Source organism: Dinoponera quadriceps, unplaced genomic scaffold (assembly GCF_001313825.1).
Source record: "Dinoponera quadriceps isolate SergipeBrazil2010 unplaced genomic scaffold, ASM131382v1 scaffold586, whole genome shotgun sequence".
Lineage (NCBI taxonomy): Eukaryota > Metazoa > Arthropoda > Insecta > Hymenoptera > Formicidae > Dinoponera > Dinoponera quadriceps.
Genome location: NW_014554764.1, coordinates 3,075,108 through 3,093,834, shown reverse-complemented (window position 1 = coordinate 3,093,834; position 18,727 = coordinate 3,075,108). Strand labels below are relative to the sequence as shown.

The window sequence follows — 18,727 nt, the reverse complement described above, 5'->3', positions numbered from 1 at the left end:
AACATTGTTTTATTTACTCATAACATTGTCATCAAGAATTGATACGACTAAGGTAGCAGAGACTAAGGTGGAGGATATTATTTAATGTGATCCACTTCTCTCTGGATTACCTTCAAATGTTAGGATAGAGGAGCTTTTAATTTATCAATATTGAAATAATAATCGTACATGTAAATGTTCAGAAATCGTGCAGGGTAGTGGAGACATGCTTTGAACGTACAGAGCGATAGAATTCCACCGTACTTCACGCTGCAGAGAAAGATTCTTGGATTTAGTTACTTTCGGTATTAGAAACAATGCGATTTCGAAGCAACGCGAGTGCAAATATGTTGCGCGGAAATAAAGTGCAGTATAATTTGCTTCACTGAGGGGTAACTTGTGCGAGAAACGCTAAATTAAGGTAAATAGTGAGTTGTCGATTAAAAGATCCCTAGAAATAGCGAAGGACCAATCAGAAACGTCGAGTTGTATCACGGTGTGTTCTTCATGGATGAATATCGAATGATTATTTTTAGAAACTTTGTCAACATTTTAGACAGTGCGCCAACAATTCATACAGTGCAATTTTGGAATCCACGCGTTCTTTGATTAAGTACTTTCTACAAATAATCGATCATATATATTTATCATAACGGAAAAATGGTATTGTGACTAGTAACATTATATTTCCTCGATGTCAACGGAATTTGAATTTGTCAATGTTGAAAAAAATTATCGTACATTTAAAAATGTTCAGTACGATCATTACACGACAGTAGTAATATGCCTCGAGCGGGTCGCGCGATAGAATTCCATCATACCTAACACTGGTTAGATTGATCCTAGGATTTAGTGACTTTCGTTATTTGCACCAAAACAATGCGATTTCGTGGCATCGCGGGTGCTAATAAGCTACGCGGGAATAAAATTTGGTGGAATCTGTTTGACTGAGGTTGAGACTTGTTCGACGAACACGAATATAGAGATATCGATTGAATAATATCTAGTAAGAACGGATGACCAATCGAGAGCGTCGAGTTGAGTCCAGAACATGGTGTGTTCTGGATAAAAGATTATTTTTCGAACAATCGGCGATTATTGAATTATCAGAACGCATTCAAGAGCGAATGAACGTTTTTCAATTCAAAATTAGAATGCGCTAGTAATCGAAAGTGTAGTAACAGAATTTGACAAAATTGCGAATAATATTAGATACACCGTTGAATTTCAGAAAAGCAAAAACGAATTGATAATAATTTACAGTGAAACATTGATCTTATCAAGAACTTATCAAGAACTTATCAAGACGCGAAAGTCATTCTTTCCACGATTTTGATAGCGTTAAAACGAAATTCCTTACATGGTGATTGAATAAGCGTTGATTTTGGAAACATCAGTAAGTTTATATCGACTTTATGTTTTATACTTACTTTTTATTTTATACTTGCGATGTAAGTCGTTGGCCGCCGTCGAATCAATAAAAAATTTTATATTTATTTTCGAACTCATAGTTGTTTTAGGTTTTAAGAAATTGACCAATCACAGTTGAATGTGATGAAAATAATCAACTGTAATTGGTCAATCTCTTACGTCTTAAATTCTTATTGTAGATTCGGTTTAACATGAACTATAGATTGTAATACTTCAAAGATTATCAGAACGCTTTACTGAGTTGGGCTGAGTCAGCAAATCGAAAGTACCAATAGATGTCGTCACTGTTAACGTAGTACTGACTGCGACTCTACGTATTTTAGTATGTGTTGTACAGTCGAACTAGGTGAAATAGGTTAGTTGAGACGAATTGTTAATGGTAAATGCTTATCATTATAGCAAGTCTTACTGCAATCAGTCGAATAAGGTTTGCTAGGATTACTTATGTGGATAGTAGAATTTCATCGACTTGTGTTTCTTCATTGTACGAGTGTTATAATCAAAGTCCAGTGTCCTACGCCCATCTTGTTTCCTTATCATGTGTTTCGTGATATTAGTGTGAGCTGTAAGAACTGGAGGAAATTATACGAAAGTATATTGCAGTAACGCTGGTAGAGCGTATCCAAACGATGTGTATTGGTTCCTGACTGTATACGGCGTAGCGTGGTTTGCACATGTACGTATGCATAGCATATACATAATGCATGTGTAATATTTCTTGGTTTAGTTTTTACCGAAGCTTTAATTCGCATTTAATGCGATGTAGAACTAGGTTTAAGTCTATGGAAATATGACTGAATTGTACTCATTTCTCTTCCGTTTCGATCTATAAACTTCATCGGAATAATAGCGAATGAACACAAAATTTCAGTCAATGGGAATGGCAAAAATAGATTGAATTTTAGGTAATGTCAACTTCCATTATTCTTTATTTATGAAAGTTACTGTTGGTTAGCCATAATGGCTAGTCATAATGGAAAATAAACATTTTTCATCATTCGTGATAAAATGTTAATTAATTATTTTAATGGAAAAAAATTTTTAAGATTATGTGACTCACTTTTTTTTAAGTTTTTCAGCATTACAAGTACTACTATTTTATTATTATTTTTTTATTTTTTATTATATTTTGCCAAAATATTACATATGTTTAAATAATTGTTAATATATAATGATTAATTATTTGAGATACATTTAATTCATAATTCAATAAAAACATTTCAATATCCAATTCATTTTAATTTAAGGTACAGTGACTATTCTAATTCTCTGGAGATTTTTTACGTCACATTTCGTTTCTTTATACTTTACAAGTAAATATTAAGTCGTCTCTACTGAAATATCAATCTTCTTCGCTACTATTCTGCTTCCAATAGAAGCATAATAAATTTGTTTCACATTGAAATAGATCAAATTGTAGATTTTGATGGAAATTAGACTACATTAGATTGATGTGTGATTAAATTTTTGTATTACATGATATATTTCATTACATGATGTATAAGTTAAAAGAACATCTTTCTGAGGTTAATTTAAGTAGAAAATATTATATAAATGTCATTCCGGTTTGTAAGAGTTACCAAGTTGCAAGCAAGCAAAGTTCATTAATGAATTACAATTTTTTTTAATGTCTTATTGTCTAAGTCTAACCAAATAGATCAAATATTGAAAAAAAAAACAAAACAGGAATTAAACAAATTATTCTAAATTATCTATTAGCTGCAGCAAGTATGATGCTATCTAAAATGAATGATTATAGTGTTCCAAACTAATCTCGGTTCCCTCGGTATGCAGATTGAATGGGTGAAACTGAGCAGAAGTCATGTGTCATTTTGCAAAATTCGCAGTAGTTAGTAAGGAATTAATTATATTATCTATATAGTAATGTTCCATTTATATTTTTATTAAACTTTTTTTTTTTTTTTAATTTAATCTCATTCTAGCATTCAACTGATTTGAATCTTCTAGTGACAAGATAGTTTCATCATCGTAACTAAGTTCCGCATATCACATTATAAGTATATTTGTTTAACAATTTCTCTAATTATTAACACCTTCACTTTGCATTGATAGTATATATGTAATAATGAAAGTTTCTGATTAACTGAAGAGATACTCAAAGATCATATGCTCTCTTTATCACATTTTATTTCACATTCTTTATACAAAATCTATATGAATATTTAGTCTAAATATATATTAAGTCTAAATATATATTTAGTCTAAATATATATATATATATATATATATGTTATTGATTGATATTTTTTTTATTAGTATTCTGTATTAATAAAGCTCGGTATTAATTTTTTATATAATAATCTATCACCAACTACATAAGTAACTTTTTAATAGAAGAGAACATTTAAAAAAATTATGTATTTTTGTATTTGAATGTTTGTAACTAGGTCTAATTTTTGCAAATTGAAATTATGTTTGTAGGACATTTTCTATTTACCTCATTCAACGTTAAAATAAGTCATTAATATTTGAATTTATAGATAATTAAAAATAATTGCTATTATGGCTCTGGCTTACATTCTGTAACACTACTAAAATTGTTTCTCAGTTCAGAAAACAAAATATTTTTTTATCCCAATATATAATTTTGATGATAATTTTGTTTTATAATTTTAGATTTTTAATATCATCAACACATTTTCAACCGTCCTGCTATTGGGACCTATCCTTTCACTTTATCTGCAATATCATATTGCTTTATTTAAGTCTCAAGTGACTTGACATTTTGACTGAAGAAAACAGTTTTTAATTCTTTTTTATTATACATCATAACTTTTATGAAACAGATAGTTTTATTTTAAAATACTTATTTTTAACTTGTGAGTAGTCCAAAAATCCTACCGACTACTGCAGTGAACACACTATATAACTGTGTGCGTAGTATTACGAGCAACTGTTTCATCGACGCCCACGATATCTGTAAATTTGGTTCGGTCGCTCTAGTTCCTTCGTATTGCATCCCGACTGTTGATTCACTAACATCTCGACTGTAGTATTTATAGACGCACACTCATGTTGTTAGTTTCCATCAAAAGTAGCGCACGTTCTGTGCAAAGTATTAAAAAGCTGAACTAAATAAAAGACGTAAGTAGTGTGATGCTCATTAAAATTTCTGCCTAAAATTGTTTAAATAATTTAAATGTATGAATATCCAAGCTGCTTTAAATATTATTGGAAACCGGTATGTTTCGTACATCCGCACGTGTGCAGATAGGTGTTAAACTGATAAATAGATAGATAGGTGTTAAACTGATAGAAAAGGAATAAGTAATAATAATTGTTACATACAATTCATTCACGTAATATCCGGAGGAGAAGGAGTGTTATGTAGATTAATTTTATTTAATAATTAATGTTTCAATAAGCTTTTTGCAAAAAAAAATAGTCCTGAAATTTTCGACTTAATAATGCAATATTAAAGAAGGAAGAGACTCTTCCCTCTGTCTTTCTTTTTCTTTCCCTTCTCTCACCCCTCCTTTCTCCCCCATCTCACTCTCTCTCTCTCTCTCTCTCTCAGCGACTCTCTCTATGAGCACTCATATGTAAACTATACGTCTAATAATATTTCTTGTAACATGACGATGTGTTATATTCAAGATGAAATAAATAGACTGCACAGAAATGTTTAATTGCAGGTAATGAAGAACTGACGTATCTTTACGAAGTCAGAAACAAAGATTTAGAGTGATGGATCAACAGCAAATGAGTAGAAAGCAGACAGTCAATTCACCGGAAGTGGCGTTAGCCAGCGAAGTATTCGACCAGTTTTGCAATGCTTCTACGTTGAAATCTATTCTGGGTTATTATAGACATTTATGTGAATTATTGAAGATCCGACCGAACATTATTAATCAGTTTTATCCGAAATTAAAGACAAAACTACGATCGTGGAAGGCACAAGCTTTGTGGAAGAAGTTTGACCAGCGGGCTAGTCATAAATGTTACTGTCGCGGCAAAGCATGTCCAAATACGAGGGTAAGTTATTTTTTATTTTTTCTATTTGTTTCCTACCTATCCTATATTAGATGCGTAAATCAATTCGGTATTTTTATCTTTAAACCATTATAACTTCGCTTTAAATTCAAATATCTCCCCACCATTTGGTAAGTTTTGAAACGCAAACTTTAAGATTTAAAACGCGCTGTATAACTTAGCGAAATTGACGAGATAATAGTTTTCAACAAAACTATTTTCGAACACCGACACCGACGAGCAGCATATCAGACACTTTCACATTCCTTTTACTTTCCAATTAAAAGAAAATGCTATCAAGGCTGCAAATATGATTTACTCAGCTTTGGAAGAAGACGCTGTAACATATAAAACTTATAAAAAGTGATATCAAAAGTTTCGAAGTGGTGATTTCTTTCTTGTTGATGAAGAACGTGCCTGGTGCGCCGAAAAAAATTTGAAGGCGAGGAGCTTGAGCAGTTATTGAGTGAAAATCCTGCTTAAACTCAAGATGAGCTTGCGTTACAATTAGGAATAATCCGTCAATTTCTGTTCGCTTACATAAGCTGGGAAAAATTCAGAAACTAAATCGATGGATTTTACACAAGCTCAGCCCAGAAATCAAACAGAGGAGGTTCGACACAGCGATGTCCTTGTTGAAGAATATGTTCAAGCCTGCATAGCCTGCAAGATCGCCAGACTTGACGCCTCTAGATTTTTATCTTTGGGGTTACATGGAAGGTCAAGTTTATTCCGAGGAGCCCACAACTTTAGAGAATATGAAAGACCGGATCGGAGAAATATTAAGACAGATGTCCTCCGAAAAATTTTAGACGATTTTTGGCATCGGCATGTGCATACAAGTGAGAGGTCGAGTTTTCGAACATCTGAAGTGATTAAATACAAGCCCGGATCTTGTCTTTATTGACTGGTTAATGCCCAGACCTTACCTTTACTAGCTGAGTCATTCCCCGCTCCTGCCTTCATTGGCTGGATCGTGTCCAGGCATTGCCTTGACTGGCTGAGTCATCTCCTGGTCTTGCCTTAGATAGCTGGATCAGAAACGATCTTACCTGTAGTTTACGAGTTATTATTTTGACACAAAAAAAACATTGTGGCCTTTGTAAGACCCTTTCATTAAAATATGGAGTAACATGTGGGATCAATTGGATCCCACATGTTACCCCATGTTTTTAACGTAAAATGTCCTCATCTATCAATTTCTGGCGTCAAAAGTAGGTCATTCCATAAAAAAAAAATTAAATTAAAGTTGGCCTTGAATAATGACATCTACATAAAGTTCACCATCGGATGTCCCCTTCCAAGCCCAACAACTTTTGTACAGAATATTTTTTTTATCTGACCATTTTCTGTTAAGTTAACAGGGATGGTCAGTTAACATGGAACACCCTGTATATACATAAATTTATTTGACGAATGATCACATTCCCGGTGCACAGGAGCGTGTGATTGGTATATTGCGCTAAAGACATTGAAACAATTGCAAGTCACTTGTGATTGGGACATCTGTAACCAGGGCAATCGTGACACCCCCTATTCGACATTAGCAGTTATAAAAAATGCAAAATACGTGGAAGAAACGATAAAAAACGTTGTATAATATGTGTATATATAAATAACAGATTTTAAGAAACATAATGATATTTAGAAACAAATATATAACAATCTCGTGTAATTTGAGATAAAACTGAAATATATAATAATACTTTAAAAATGAAAGACTTATTTGTGAAGTCCATAAGTAAGGGTTTTAGAACGACAAATAAACTAATCATATTACTTCATTTAACACTTCGAAGTTTTGAACACTTCCAATGTGCAGTGTCGAATGGACTGTGATGGCCTCTATACACAGGACAATGCTTGCTGCGTAATAAAAGATATTATAAACGGTAGAACTTATGTATCTGTAGAATGCGAGACGTTCATTGGCTACTCCGTGAAATTATCCATTGTTTCGCCTTTTATCACGCGCTAAGCACTATCATGTTCTTGTATGTAAGAGCCATAACAACTTTAGGTGAAGCAAAAAGTCTCAAATACGAGGTGTGGGCAAAAAGTTCGTGCACTTAATTCACCATAAATTTATTTTCAATTGTATAGGAACGGGGTCACCCTCAAAATATTCTTTCTCTGACAGAATACACTTTGCCCAACGCTTCTTCCACTGTTCAAAGCAATGTTGCATGTCATTCTTTGATAGGTTCTTCAGAAGCTTCGTCGTTTCGCGTCTTGTTTTCCATATCCCTAAAATATTCACCCCACATAATCATTTTTTACTTTAGGGAATAAAAGAAAAGTCAAGGCGCTAAATCGAGCGAATAGGATGAGTGATCCATAATAATAATATTGTTTTTGGCGATAAATTCACGCACAATGAACGTATTGTCGTGAAGCAGGATTCAGTTGTTTTCCGTCCACAATTCAGATCGCACACACCGTACATGGTCACGTAAACGTTTTAGAACTTGCACATAAAATGTAGCAATCACTGTCTCTCCTGGAGCAATTTTATGGTGCACCATTCCGCGAATGTCAAAAAAAAACAATAAGCATGGTCTTGATTTTCGACGACTTTTGCGCGTTTTTCTTTCTTCTTTTGCTACGTGGTTCACCCATTTAAACACTGTCCTACGCTTCATATCCGCATACACCGTAACATTTCATGAATTTCTGGCCCATTTTTTCCAAATTTCGCAAGAAATTTGATATTGATTCTCTGTCAAAATATCACGCTCCATTTTGACGATACTAAAAAAACTACTTTCACAATTATTGGCACAAAAACTGCATGCGCACTTATTAGTGATCAAACTTGTATTGAACGTCCGTTAGACTTCTTACTACACACCACGCCACTATAGAAACCTACGGTGTTGCCACGTCAGCAGACAAAAATTCAATTCACGGACTTTTTGTCCACACCTTGTATACCAATTCTAACATTATTAGCACAAATTTCATGCATTACAGATATTTCATACATTAATGTACGAAATGTGATAAAAAAAAACTACTAAATCTGATACAAATCAAACCAACTCTGGCAACACTGCAACACTAGCATAATCACTAGTATAATCTAATTTAATTCAACTTAACAGTAAAGAAAAATATACATGACATGTTGTTGCTAGGTTTAATTTTATATTATATGTAAAATACATTGTGACAAGTGAGACAGTTAATTCTATTTTAAATACGTGATATCGCAAAATGTTATGAATGTTTCTTCTTCGTTTACTTTTAGGTTTTGATTATCGGTGGAGGACCATGTGGTTTGCGGTCAGCTATAGAGGCACAATTATTAGGTGCCAAAGTTGTTGTTATAGAGAAAAGAGACCGAATGTCCAGAAACAATGTTTTACACTTGTGGCCTTTCGTCATCCAGGATCTACGAGGCTTAGGTGCAAAAAAGTTCTTCGGAAAATTTTGTGCCGGTTCCATTGATCATATTAGTATTCGGCAATTACAATGTATCTTATTAAAAGTTGCTTTGATCCTCGGCGTTGAATTCCACGAAAGTGTAAGCTTTGATTCTCTGATTCAGCCACCGAACAATCAGAAGGATGGTAGTAAGTAGTAATAATTAGTAATAATTAATAGTAAAATATTATAGAATTAAATGTAGTGTACAAGCATTATATATATAACGTATAAGTATTATACAGTGTATTTCCGGTATGATATAAAACATATGTTTAAAACGAACTTTTTCAATAATTTGCAAACAAAAATGCAGAATGAAGGCGACGATTTTAACAGACATGAAAGATGTTGTTAAAGTCATGATCTTGAATAACAGATTTTAACTGTTGCTTTTTATTTATAAAAAGTTATTAACAGAAAAATTTGAGAAACACCAGTGATCAAGAATTATATTCTTGATCTAAAATTAAATGTAGGCCATTAACTTTCTTTATAAATATAATTTTTCGAGAAAACGTATGTCAAGAAGTCTTGCGTACGTTCAAATAAAAAGATACACTCACAAAATAACATTTGTGATCGATTCGGTGCACTTGTAAAATTGTCCGTCCATTTTTCTTTTACTCGAACAATCGATAAATTTAAGACAATCTTAAATATAAGACCCGACTATGAATACCGTCTTAAGTCTATGATCGAACTGTACTATCTTTCCTATAAATCTAACTACTTTCTTATAAATATAATTTTTTTATAAATGTAATTCATTCGTTATTAATATTATTATTGTTCATTATATATATTATTATTTTTAATATAAATATTAGTCACTATTATTTTGTTGACGTTGTTTTTTCTTCCAGAAATTGGTTGGAGAGCAAAAACTTTGCCAATAGACCATCCTGTATCTCAATATGAATTCGATGTTTTAATTGGGGCTGATGGCAAAAGAAACACATTAGAAGGTTTTAAACGAAAGGAGTTTCGAGGAAAACTTGCTATTGCAATTACTGCGAATTTCATAAACAAGCGAACCGAAGCAGAGGCTCGTGTGGAAGAGATCAGTGGTGTGGCTTTCATTTTCAATCAAAAATTTTTTAAGGAATTGTATCAAGAAACGGGTATCGACTTGGAAAATATCGTCTATTACAAAGATGACACGCATTATTTCGTTATGACTGCGAAAAAACATAGTCTAATCGACAAAAGTGTTATTCTGCAGGTAATATAAGACTATAAATAGGTAAAATATTTATAGACGGATAAGAATTATTTATTTCATTTCTTATATTTTGAAAGGAATTTACATATTATGTGATATATATTATATAATTCCAAGAACGATAGGTGTGTGTTTGTGTGCTACATTAAATGTTTTAGTATATATAATAAAAACTATATAAAACATAAAACACATATAAAACTGCACAACAAAAACACAAAAATACAAGATCTATAACATTTAAATTCTAGTTTACTTAATATTAGATCGCAATAAAATTCTAGAAACGAAATTATTGGGGATTATTGCAAATTAAATGATAGATTTTTATAGTATGAAATATTAACTTTTTTTAATGAGTAAATTATAAATTAAAATAATTATCTCTATATAGTCTTAATATACCTTTCCCAGTGCAAAACACGAATATTTGTGTTAGTGTAAATATATATTACAGTAGTAGTCAATTATATATGATAAATAATTGAATTTTGTTTTTTTGAGGGGTGTTATATGCTTACTTGGAGTATTTTTTTTCCGTAAATCCCCTGTGTTGACACTACAGTATCTTTATTTTTAAGACTTATATAACTTACAAGAAAACCACATGAGGTATAAAGTATCTATTTTGCTTTTATTTTTGTAGGTAGGTCAGAGATCTAAAAATATATTTTGCGTCTGCAATAATAGTTTGTTGTTTACTCAGACATTCAATAGTTTTCAATTTGTTAAACAGTAAAATTTCAAACCTTGTGTCGAGCAGAGGAAGCGGAGAAGTACACGGGAAATATATTTTAAGCGGCTTGAGCGACTGACTATTTGATCAATTGCGCAGATTCAAATCTCTGCCGCTTTCGTTTTGTTTCTATTTTTTCGTTGCTGTATAATATTAAATATGCAAATAATTTTCCTTTAATTCTTTTATTTGTTCAATATTGCCACTCGTCCAATTTTCATCCAGACAGTCCGATTTTCCGGACTAGTTGTCCGGTTTTGTACAGTTATGTCAAAATTCAAAAATTGGAAAATAAATTTTCCTACATAACAAATATATAAATACGAAATTTATTTTCTTGGAATGTTGAAAGAATGACTGCGTTTGGCAGAGAAAGCAGCTCAATAAGCGCTTAGTGATTATTGTCTGTGTGACTGGAGTATTTTTTTAGATTTTTGATAAATTCAGAAGAATATGTCAATCAAGAGCGATGATGATTAGATTCAATGCAGCTACGTATTGATATTCCATTACCCGCACTACAAATCTATAGTACACGCGACATAATCTGTAGATAATCTGTAGATCTGCAGTATTGGCATTAAATATGGAAAATATATTTATTTTGTTTATTATTACATGTTTTATACATATTATTTAAATGTGTTACTACTATCTAGTTACTATTATGTATTATTATTTATTATAATGTATAAAGTAATAAACAAGGTACACACATACACACACACAAAATCCTGAGACCTTTTCCTTTTTAGTTTATTGTACGTCATTAGAAAAGTGGTAATACTATATTTGTCAATCAAGCGTTAGAAAGTAGAATAAGTCAGTAAGAGCCAAGCACAAGTGTTAAGTGCGAATATATTTTTAATTGTGGGAGGATAAATATGTATACTTATTTATGTATCGAAGCCGAATTGATAAAGCGCCGAACAAATGAGGAAGTCCAGGTTCTAGCTGAAGCAATATTTTTCGCAACATTTAAGGGAATCAATTAAGATGCATTAATTAATTAATTTCATAGTAGATATTTTTAGGGAAGGAATTTTAAATACTAAAAAAGAAAAAGAATTGGGATATAAAATTAATTCGACGTGGAAGGGAGATTCCGCCCGTATATTGAAAGTCTGACGGCACGTGCGTCATCACAATGTCGAACCCTCCCAAACTTAAAAATATATTTGCACTTAACAATTGTGCTTGGCTCCTACTAATTTGGCCTATTCTAATTTCTAACACTAGATTATACATCATAAAAACCTAATACAATATAATCTGTATTTGTCTCTAGGATCATGCTGATACCGCAAAATTACTCGCCAAAGAGAATGTAGATCGAGAGGCGCTTATGCTATATGCGCGAGAAGCAGCTGAATTTTCGACGGAATATCAAATGGTGGACATGGAATTTGCAGTGAATCATTACGGACAACCGGATGTAGCCATGTTTGATTTCACTTCAATGTACGCAGCTGAAAATGCAAGTCGCGTTTTGGAACGACATGGCCATCGACTATTCATGATTCTTGTAGGCGACAGTCTTCTTGAGGTAAATAATTTCTCATGTTTATTTACAAAATTTATTTCTGATGTACAAAAAATTTAAGTTAATTTTTCACGGTAATTGTACAAAGTTAACAGAAAATGATCATTTTTTCACGACTATAATATTTTAACACTGTTTCTTTGATTTTAACCTCTAGAGGACGGGAAGCCGACTTATCGGCTTTCAATGAATTTAACATGATCAGTATTCTTTATTTTATTTTATCGTCTGAGGAAGATGTTAGTTAAGGTAGGTGACGTTCGGAAGTGGGTGCGAGGGTTAAAAAAGAAGCTGTGTTTCGTTGATCAGTATTCTTTATTTTATTTTATCGTCTGAGGAAGATGTTAGTTAAGGTAGGTGACGTTCGGAAGTGGGTGCGAGGGTTAAAAAAGAAGCTGTGTTTCATGCGCAGATTCACATCACTTGTTTCAATACGCTTTCGATACGGAGTAGCATGTAAACAAACATACTTGTGGAACTGACAAAGAACCTCCGAAAATTCCAAAAAATCTGAAACTTTGCATATTTATAAACTAGTAGACCTTAATGGCGAAACGATTGTTTATTGGTGCTAAAAAACAGTTTTAGGGGAGAAAAACAACCCCCTATAAAAGACGGTTTTTACATTTCTAAGTGAATATCATTGAAACGAAAAGAAATATGAAAAAAATGTTTAAACAAAAGTTTTATGGCTGCGAATGTACTTTGCAATGGCGTTTCTGGATTAAAAAAAAAATTATAATATTTTTCAAAACACCTCTCATTACTTTTTTTAATATTTTGAAAAGATTTTCAAATTTTATTAAATCTTACGTTGCGCCAAATTCAACCATATGTGATTAAGTTATGTTGCGGAAAGAATCCTTGAAAAATAAAATAAAAACGTGCGTTACCTATACTAATCGTTCGCTGTTTCATGACGATTTATCTCTTTTTTTCTTTTCTTCGTAAGGTCTCGCAATACACGATGTTGAATATTCGTAATAATATTCATAGCAGATCCGGTTATACAAATTATGTAAATTATATTTATATATACGAAATATATTATAACAAAATATATGTAATAATATTTGTAATCAGTTACATAAATAATTTTTTTACGGAAATAAATTGTAGCCCTTTTGGCCAACCGGTTCTGGGTGTGCAAGAGGATTTCTGAGTTCTCTGGATGCAGGCTGGGCGATTAAGAGTTGGGGTGCTTCGTTATCACCATTAGAAGTAATTGCGGAACGCGAGTCAATTTATAGATTGTTGGGACAGACGACACCAGAAAACTTGAACAGAGATTACGCTGCGTATACTCTGGATCCTCACACGAGGTAAGCTATAATTCGATTAAGAGGAGTTATCATTTTGAGAACCAAAAAATCAATTTCTCTGTATTTTATGAAAGTATATTTTTCGCAACAATGAATTGTTCAGTAAGTAGTCTAGAACCGGAGGAATCTCATTTCTCGCCGTTCTCCGTCGGCAGTTAGCCGTTCACGCGTTTTACCTTAACCGATTGATAAGGAAAGGCATACAAGTGTTTCCCTTCAATTTTAATGAATTTGAAATATGTTGTAATTTAAATCAAAATAAGAGACACGTCTTTTTCTATATGTGCCTGTACGCACTTTTATAGGAGATGAATCACTCCTTTTTATTCAGAAAGTTTTTTTCTATTTCTTATATTTTGTACAATACGATCTATGAAAGAAAAAAACCGATTTTTACTTTATGAAATATTTCATATGATATTGGATTGGACTATGATATTGGAAAATATGAAAATGAAAAGTAAAATATCTCGAAAAGTATCCATTTTTCGATGATCTCACTTGAGTATTTTTATACGCAGAATGAACAGAGGAATCAATTTGTATCAAAAGAACTATGTAATTTCATTTAAAGAAATGAAGTTGATTTTGAGATGACCTTGAATTATTGGCTATATAACGAAGTTAAGGTCATCAGTTTATGTCCACTTTCAAATCCTAAAATTTCTATCTGAACGTTTTTCCGAATCTTCCATATTTTTTCAAAATATATGTCTGGTGCCATTGAAATAGAAATCCTGCGTTTAATTTATAATTTTGTAATTTTATAATTTCATAATTCTATAATTTTATATTTTTACAATTTACATTTAACAATTTAGAGTTTGGTCTATTTAACGATTTTATGCGATGCATATAGTTAAATGAAAGTGAGGTTTTGGTAGAAAAATAGTAGGGAATTTACGAGCACAGGCAGGAAGATTAAGGAAAATAAAAGAAAAACAGAAGTGAATGAAAAGATTGAAGAAAAAGGATAGAAGTAATAAAATTTAGATTTTTGTTATCTTTTTTAAAGGTATCCAAATCTTAATGTACGCGCTGTAACTCCGATACAAGTATGCAGCCTTCTCGACACGGATGATCCTGAGAGTGTCAAACAACCCGCAGTACAACCAGAGATTGATGTCCCAAAGAAACGAAGACGTCGTGGTGAGTTTAACGATGTTATATTGAATTTTTAATTGATTTTGATTTATGAAAGATTTTACAAGGAAACACACAATAATGTCTCCCTGCAAGTTTGTAGCATATTGTAGCCTAGAATGAAATTAAAAATATGTATTATTTTCTATAAATGCTTAATCAAGGAATAAATGTCTTTGCGAAAAAAAATTATATTTTATATTTGTGAGTGAATACTCTTATATAAGAAAAAAATAATACTAGAAATATAACGGTGCCCCCGCAACACCGGTCGGGCCGGCGCTTTGCGCCAATTTAATTTTGTTCAAAAACACGCTCTTTTTAAAAAATGCCGAACACTGGTTTAAAATAACATATTTCTTCAAACTTAATATGAAAATAAAATATTTTTATGCAGATATGAGACTTGACACGCAGACTCAAATTCATCCAGATATATTACTTCGCTGGCTGCAAAAACAAGTTGCATTGTACGACAATATTCATATCGAAGACATGGGTGTCTCCTTCAAAGATGGTTTGGCAATTTGTGCGATTATTCACCGATACCGTCCAGATCTAATTGATTTTTATAATTTAAATACAGAAGACATAGTGAAGAACAATCAACTTGCCTTTGATACACTGGAAAAGGAATTGGATATAAAGCCGGTAAGCATGTTATGCTTTTAATCTTTTAACATTCTGAAATCTCTTAACATTGCGAATACAGGGTGTTCAACGGTCCGCACAATTTTTAGAATGCTTCTGACAGTTAAAAATAGGTTGAAAGTTGAATATTCATCAAATTTTTAATAATTACAGATAATGACAGGAGAAGAAATGGCCCAATATGATACTCCTGATAAACTTGCTATGTTTTCTTATTTAACGCAAATATATGAAGCTTTCCGAGGCGAGATTCCATACATTAAACATCCAAAACTGGTAAGTAATTGTACAGATTGGTTTATTTTAATACAATATAAAAATGTGATCATCGAAGGCTTATATTTAGGTGTATAAATAAGTTCGGTGCCTTTCTAGCATAATTTTAAAGTTTATTCACAAAAAAACGAATAACCTGTGAAATAATCCTCATCATTTTCCACACTTTTTTGCCAATCTTTCGGGCATCTGGCGAATCCCGCTTCGGTTAAAGGATAGTGGTTTTTTCATTCATGGAAATCATCGATGCTTTTTGTTGACTTCCTCAGTAGATTGAAAGTGGAAATCCACCAAATGATGCTTAAGCGACACTGGAATAAGTGATAATCTATAGAGACCATTTCTGGAGAATAAGCCAAATGCGAGAGAATTTCCCAGCCTAAAGAAGAAACAAGTTCCAAGGTCGCTTTTGCCATGTGTGACCGCGCGTGTCGTGTAGTAGAATCACCTGCCTGGTTCCACTGCCGGTAACTAATCTTTTATGTTCGATTTCGTCACTTAAATAAGTGAGTTACTGTTGATAACGTTCAGAAGTAACAGTTTCACTGGGTTTGAGCAACTCATAACGCCTTTAAAATCCCATCAAATACATAACACTTTTTTTAACGTGAATATTCGATTTCACAATATTGGTTGATGGCTCACCCGAATGAATCCATGATTTTTGTCTTTTGGACTTGTCGTACGATATCCATTTTTCAGTCACCCAGTCACAATTTTATGAAGAAAGTCTTTTTGTTTGAATCGTGACAGCAGGGACAATGTTATAGCGTCTCATTTTATTTTCTGGGATAAACATTCGAGGAACCCACCAGCGGCCTACCTTTAACAATCTTCCAAACTTCTTCGAGCGTACGGAAATAACTAGTTGAGTTAGATCAAATTCTTTGGCAAGTTCTTGTCTGACAAAGATTTTCATTCAATAGTTGTTCCAATTTTTCGTCTTCCACTTTTTTCGGCATTCCACTGCGTCCTCGATCAGTAAGATCGAAATTATCTTCTCGGAACCTATGGAACCACTTTTTATCAATCTTATGAAGCATCCTCACTCAAAGCGGAATAAATCATTTCAACAACCTGAACAGCGTGTTTGTTTAACTGAAAAGCGAAAAAAAATACAATGCCTCAAATGCTCCTTTTCGGACGACGTTCATTACTGTTTTTTGAGGTTATGTGGCTATGAGGCAAGGTCGCCAAATATTATAGTGCTTCTTAAAGCTTAAGATTAGCACTTTCAAATTATCTTAGGCCGGGAAAAAAATGTAAATTTGGACCAGAGTTACAAGACGTCAAATGTAAAGGCACCGAACATATTAACACCTGCCGAAGATATACAATATGTCCGACTTAAATAGAGCTGTGCAATTATTTCGTAAGTGATGACAAATGCAAGAGGAATTGCTTATACAAAAATTAATTTGCTTTTAAAAAAAGATTGAATTTTCCCCCCCAAAAAACGAAGAACTTTCTACTATACTAGTAATAATTTCAACATTTGTATACACTGATCTCAAAAGTTATTTGAATCTTTCCAGATGTTAAATTAATAGCACATTTGAATGTAAGGGTTTTTCTTACAGGAACATGAAACGGAAGATGGTGTTATGCATCCAAAGCAGTTAATGTCTGAGCAAAAGATTACGAAAGGCCGACGCTCCACACGACATTTAAGTGATAATGTGCAACCTTACGTGGATAAAAAAGGCGATATACCTAGTCGACGTTCCCGAAAAAGACGTAGTACAGAAAAGATAGGAATGACAATGGTGAGTGAAATAAATCTTCTGTCAATTTATGTTTTATAACAGCTATTGATTGGATAAAAAAATAGATGCACTATATTCAACAAGGTTAACAATGTTCATGATGTTTACAGTTAATGAGCTCGGAGAGTTTTTTTTTTTTTCTAAATGTCTCGTTGACAACTATATTATAAATACAGTCCCTTTTATATCTAAACATTTACTTCCCGGCGTTAAACTGTAGGTCCCATATATATGTGTATAATCAGCGTGCGCAGACATGTGAGAGAGGTCACTTTATGCCTGGCCACAGGCAATAGGACTGAAAAAAGAAGATATCCTGAACATGAGATTTAAAAATTTGACATATTACATAGTGTTATGAATTTTTCTGAGACGTCCTTTACATATAGAATGTTGAAAAACCGAATGTTAGATTGAGATAGCGTTCTATTGACGGTGCAACGTATGTTATTGAATAAAGACCATATGTTTCAATTGATCAATCCACTTTGAGCCCATATCAAACTACTGACTGTGAAGGCCGACCGGACTGCCGATTACGATTGCCAACTCTTAATGGACCAATTACAATAGACTAGTTACATAACGCTTCATTATGATAGGCCCTTCAAGAGTCGACAGTCGTAACCGCCAGTCAAACCGGCCTTCACAGTCAATAGTTTGATATGGGCTTTATAGAAGAAAACTGAAATAATGACTGCGTTCAGAAAACATTGCGATTAGTGAGTCAATAATTATTGGTTTTTTTAGTTAGACCCTTAAATTTAAGGCAATTACATTGACGAATTATTTAACCGTTATGCAATTTTATGATCTGCATACTTTTTGTTATAAATTTTTATAAAGTCTCTCATGAAAACAATAATCATCTAAAAGATTATCTAGATAATTAGCGCTACTTTTATCTAGATAAAAGCCAAGTCATCATCATTTCAGATGAATTTTTCGGATTTTTATCTTATCTTCATCTATATGAATCTGAAATCATGAAACACTAGTTGTAATATTGGATGTGAATTTAACTCATTATCTCATTTATAACTTAACTTATTTATCTCATTTTTAATTGCTATTTTCGTAGTATAAATCGCGGAAATTCTTTTTATTAATATGTATTATACTCCACAAAAAGAAATTGATATTTTAATCGGAACTATCGAAAATTTTGAAGTACTAACCTTACATACCTAGAACATAATTTAAAAATGTCACCGCGTGTTTCTGTAACACTTTATT

General features: G+C 32.5%; 1 protein-coding gene across 6 annotated transcripts in view; it reads left to right on the top strand.

Annotated features, from left to right (window-relative positions):
* Positions 1 to 1,688: 1,688 nt before the first annotated feature.
* The window catches only part of LOC106741595 (protein-methionine sulfoxide oxidase Mical), a 46,181-nt gene continuing 29,142 nt past the window's right edge, over positions 1,689 to 18,727 (top strand). For 3 of the 6 annotated variants that reach the window (XM_014613740.1, XM_014613739.1, XM_014613737.1), the window contains exons 1-10: positions 1,692 to 2,086; positions 5,067 to 5,406; positions 8,654 to 8,978; positions 9,696 to 10,054; positions 12,079 to 12,336; positions 13,453 to 13,655; positions 14,671 to 14,804; positions 15,196 to 15,449; positions 15,603 to 15,725; positions 17,306 to 17,491. In XM_014613740.1, the coding sequence (XP_014469226.1) occupies positions 5,119 to 5,406; positions 8,654 to 8,978; positions 9,696 to 10,054; positions 12,079 to 12,336; positions 13,453 to 13,655; positions 14,671 to 14,804; positions 15,196 to 15,449; positions 15,603 to 15,725; positions 17,306 to 17,491 (2,130 nt within the window). In that variant the 5' untranslated portion in view covers positions 1,692 to 2,086; positions 5,067 to 5,118. Of the gene's footprint in view, positions 2,087 to 4,421; positions 4,516 to 5,066; positions 5,407 to 8,653; positions 8,979 to 9,695; positions 10,055 to 12,078; positions 12,337 to 13,452; positions 13,656 to 14,670; positions 14,805 to 15,195; positions 15,450 to 15,602; positions 15,726 to 17,305; positions 17,492 to 18,727 lie in introns of those variants that run through there. The other 3 variants (XR_001374194.1, XM_014613738.1, XM_014613741.1) reach the window with 3 other exon arrangements.